General features: G+C 40.7%; 1 protein-coding gene across 1 annotated transcript; it reads left to right on the top strand.

Moving 5' to 3' along the window:
* The first annotated feature begins 400 nt into the window (after positions 1-400).
* gas1b (growth arrest-specific 1b) lies at positions 401-3,105 on the top strand. Its single transcript, XM_047372936.1, has one exon. It carries the CDS (start codon positions 873-875, stop codon positions 1,626-1,628), a length of 756 nt encoding a protein of 251 aa, XP_047228892.1. The 5' UTR covers positions 401-872; the 3' UTR covers positions 1,629-3,105.
* The last annotated feature ends 1,979 nt before the right edge of the window (positions 3,106-5,084 follow it).

Genomic DNA, 5,084 nt, shown 5'->3' with positions numbered 1-5,084 from the left:
TTCAATCAGCCTTCATTTAAAGTGCTGTTAACCTTGGAGACTTTTTATATGGCAGAGCCCTTAGTTATTGTTCTATCTATCTATCTATCTATCTATCTATCTATCTATCTATCTATCTATCTATCTATCTATCTATCTATCTATCTATCTATCTATCTATCTATCTATCTATCTATCTATCTATCTATCTATCTATCTATCTATCTATCTATCTATCTATCTATCTATCTATCTATCTATCTATCTATCTATCTATCTATCTATCTATCTATCTATCTATCTATCTATCTATCTATCTATCTATCTATCTATCGAGAAAGCATGGCACAGTTTAAGCAGCAGTTTGTATGTGTAGCTTGCGTCACCGACCACAATAGGTGACGACCGAATCCCAACAGTTTGCTGCGGACCAATCAGCCGCTGTTGTCTCTAAACCAACTCAGGCTGCAGCTGCGCCTCCCGCATTACCCACAGACTGGAGACTGAAACTGATGTTTGTCAGCGGGTCTTCTCCGGGAGACAAAACTCGAGATAACTTTTGGGAAAACAGAAAGTATTCTGGAGTCGTCTTGCTGAGGTTTAAACGTTTAGCCATCTGTGTGGTCCCAGATTGACGGGGACCAGACTCTTCCGTGACAAACTGAAACTGAGGATTCATTTCAAGTTTGTAAGTTTCCAAACCTGAAACATGGTTTTAACGATGCGGCAATCCTTAAGGGGCAGCTATGCGCTTTATTGTGGCGCTTCACCGCCTTTAACTCCCATCTGGGACTAGATGAGAAACGACCCGTCATATTCAGAGGAGACTATGATGGAGACGCTCCTATGAAGTCAGATTTACACCCTTGGATAATTTAAGTTGTGCCATCTTAATGGAGCGGGTTCTACTTCTGCTATGCTGCGAGTTGATCATAGCCATCGGTTATTGTGGTGGATCTCCAAACCATAACCATCGCCCCGTGTGTTGGAAAGCCATCCTCAAGTGCCACGAAGAACCAGAGTGCCGTTACGCGTATGACCAGTACCTCCATGCCTGCGCCTCCGTTATCAGCGGAGTACGCAAGAAGTGTCCCAGTCACTGCATATCATCTCTCATTCAGCTCAATCTCACCCGAACCGGCCCGGATCTGGAGGACTGCGACTGCGCCACGGACCCGGTGTGCAGGAGCACAAAGCAAGCCATCGATCCGTGCGTGCCGCGGACCAGCATCATGGGCTGCACCGAGGCCCGGTTGCAGTGCGAGACAGACCGGGCATGCAGCTCAGCAATGAGGGATTATTTGTTCCACTGCCGGAAACTTTTCGGCGGGCAGAGGTGCTCCGAGAGCTGCCGCAAAATGATCGCCAACATGCGCTCCATACCGAAGGCGCAGCAGCTTGACGTGTGCATCTGCGATGGCACTGAAAGAAACATCTGCGAATACATCAAGTTGAGCATGAAGACTCTTTGCACGGATTCCAGCGACAGGCTCGCAGGGAGCGGATTTTCAGACTCTGAGGAGGACACAGAGGAAGATTATATTTACCAGGATGATTATCAGTATGCTGAACATTCAAGCAGCCCCCCAACTTATCAAAAACCTCTAAAAACCTTGACCTTTATGGTAATTTTCACGAGATTTATCTGAAGAACTATGCAATTTTTTATTTTATTGTAAAATTTTATTCGACCAGAGCCGGTCCAATGGTGTATGGAACTGCATATGGAGTCCTCACTTGCAGCTCCATGGAGTCCCGCAGACTCTGCCAGGTCTGCGGGACTCCATAGAGTTGGGGAGGAGGGGGAGAGTTTAGGGTGAAAGGGGGGAGAGGTCACAGAAATGCAACCCTAGTTCAGACGCAAGCAGCAGAAATGATTTCATTAGCATTAAAATATAACTCTGTTCATATTACTTTTAAATTATGAAGGTTAACATTTAGAATGCTGTATTTAACGTGTACGATGAAGTCAGATTTTAAAGTTCCCAGTCAAGAACACAAGACCAAGAACACAAGACCTTCACCTGAGGTCAGAATTATTGTTTGGTATTGATAACAGGAGTTAGGACCAAAATTAATAGCAAACCCCCTGATTTTCCTGCTTGCAACAGGGACACTGTCAATTTTATTATACTCCCAGTGTTACTCTACAAATGGCAGAAAAAGTTGTAATCTGTGCAATAAAAACATGTACTTAAAATCTACTACTAAATTTTGCAGGTGTTTATTCTATATTCTGCCTATTTCTAATTATAAAATGAAAATATCAATAAATATATGCTACAGATAAAATTCTTAAATCTGTAACAGTCAGGATGTTAAATTGTTTTCGCAGCCGCATAAATAATAGTTGATCTTCTGCTTCAAATAAAAGTGATTGGGTTAGGTTGTAGATTTTCTTCTATATATTTGTGTTAATACACAAATATATGGTATGGCATGGAAAATACCATGAAAGCCTCATAACAGCCCATTTCCTATTCCAGAGTAAATTCCAGTGCTCTTAGGACCCCCAGGTCAGCTAAGACCCCTAAGCAGTTGCAAAGTTCACAATATCATGTAAAAATGATTCTATATGAGTTTAAATGTGTGTGTGTGTATATATATATATATATATATATATATATATATATATATATACATGAGAGATACACTGGGAAGGTGAGCCCCACCTTTGTACCGCCCAGTGTGTTCACAGATAAAGGAAAGATGTGTTCTCTACAAGTGCCTAAACTCCCTGAGTGAGCAGTCACTTACCTTTGAGAGAAACCAAAGTTCATTTAGACTACCTAAATGTGTTTTAACCCCAGGGCAGATTCTGCCATCGGCTACAGGAAGCTCTTACAATGATACACTTGTCTCTGTAAGCATGGATGTTTTCTTAAGACAGAGGTGTTAACTCCCGATGAATACATGTTCCAACAGACCAAAGAAAGGATTTGGAGCCAAAAAAAGGGCTCAGTTGGTTAGTTTGCCTTTGCTGCCTCGCTTTGTTTTAAAACTTTCTAAACACACAGTGCTTGAAAAATATGCTTGTGACTTGATGAGTGGAGATTTTATGTGCCTGCTATGAAAACACAGACCAATGAATGTAAAACTTTAGTGAATAAAGTTGTTTTGACATCTTTTTGCCTCACTCAATTATTTAATGTTTTTGTTATGGAAAAGACTGGGTTCTGCTCTTGGCCAGTTTTCTTCTTTGACAGTTTGGAACCCAATTTGTACCTATTTGTTCTCATTTCCTCCCTTCCTGCTTTGATTTTGGAAACAAACCATTTAGCACTCATGTATCTAACCATTGCACATCAAGTTAAAGGGTCTGAATTATGGGGATTATAATACATACAAATGCTCAAATCCCACATTTAAATTAGTCAGTCAGTCAGTCATTTTCTACCGCTTATTCCATAGTGGGTCGCGGGGAAGCTGGTGCCTATCTCCAGCAGTCTACGGGCGAGAGGCGGGGTACACCCTGGACAGGTCGCCAGTCCATCGCAGGGCACATTTAAATTAATTGCTGAGTTTTTTCGTCAAACATATAACACCCTGTTGCCATTTATTTTGATTTTGACACCTGTTTGGGCCAGCTGACTGTGGTTAAATATGAGCTTGTGACCCCTGATCAAATCAGAAAAACTCTGTGACTTCTTACTAGCATATTTATACAAATTGCAGTAATAGTCATGTTTGATTCCCAATCTCAGGTAGCTTTCTCCAAGTCTTCCCCTTATCCCTTCATCATATTTCCTGTCAATAAAGGCCACTAATGCCAAAGAAAATATTATAAATCCTTGATTGATCTGACAAATTGACAAATGGTTGATTCGGAACATCCTATGTTAGGCAGCTTTGTACAAGTTGTATATAGAGCGACCAAAATTTGACAAACGAAATGGTGAAATGACTGAAATGACCAGCATTCACTGGATCCTCATAGTATTATCAGTGTACAAAGATTATTTGAAGTATTATATTTATTGACCACACATTTTCCAGAGATCTTTTATAGTATTCAGTTAAGTTATTTTAAATGTAAGTGTATACATTATAGAACATGGTTGTTTGAATAAATTAGTTTCTCAGGTTATGGTTTTCTATACTAGATGTCTTCAACAGACATGCCTGTGGTTCACGTTATGGTTTCTAAGATTTCCAAAAAAAGAAAATACAGGCCCCCTCCTTCACTTGTGATAATGGGTCCTAAAAGCAGCGGTGGCAGCTATTTTCCTTTTCTAGAAAAAAACGATCTGCTCTCCAACCCATTGATTGGAGTAAAAGTCGAGTGGCACCTCTTTTATGCAGATGCAAAACACACAATGGGGCAGCAGCACAATGTCGAGGCACTTCATTCACTCTGCTCCTCTGTCTCCCTTCACATGGAGTGGAAGAAGAGAGAAGACAGCTGTCCCAACAGAAGACTGAGGAGAGGAGTAATGTGAGAGAGTTCAGACTCAACCCTCGGCCAAGCTCCTGCTGATGCTCCATGCACAGTTCCTCATTTGTTTTGATTAACAGTTACTTTAACAGATTAATGCTTAGAGGTCTTTCTCATTTTTTCAAAATTACTTAAAACAACATAAGCTGTCATGGGATTTCAGTTCTAAGGAATGAGCCAATTGTGCACTCTACGGTGTCCATATCTTGGTGTTTGGCCATTAATATGTATAAATGCTTTGTGTTTTTTTCAATTAACTTTTGTCTTTGGAAAAATAAGGGATGTTGTTTTTCCCAAATGAAAACAGAGAATTAACAGCCTGGCCTCTTTTTTTAATAAAACCTACCATAAATCAAACTGTTAGCTCCTCTGTGCCCTAGCAAAAACAGGCATTGTAAATACCAGATCACAATATGTGCTTAAGGTCATCATTGAATGAACATCTCAAATATATGTTCTTTGAAGACTATCAGGGCCTTTATAGCAATTGATTTTAGATCCTATGCTCCTCTTGAGCACAGTGGAATGTAAATAAGGCACTTCGGCTTAAGATCCCAGTGGAACTCTGCAAAACATACTTTATAGAGGTGCCAAAGGTGGAGGATGGGATTAATTTATGAGGGATAGTTAGGGGGGAAGGGTCCAAGCTGGTTGAATGAGGGGTTGGGGG

Source organism: Girardinichthys multiradiatus, chromosome 8, assembly GCF_021462225.1.
Source record: "Girardinichthys multiradiatus isolate DD_20200921_A chromosome 8, DD_fGirMul_XY1, whole genome shotgun sequence".
NCBI classification, from domain to species: domain Eukaryota; kingdom Metazoa; phylum Chordata; class Actinopteri; order Cyprinodontiformes; family Goodeidae; genus Girardinichthys; species Girardinichthys multiradiatus.
Note: the sequence above shows the minus strand (reverse complement) of the source record. Positions and strands in the feature narration are given on the sequence as shown.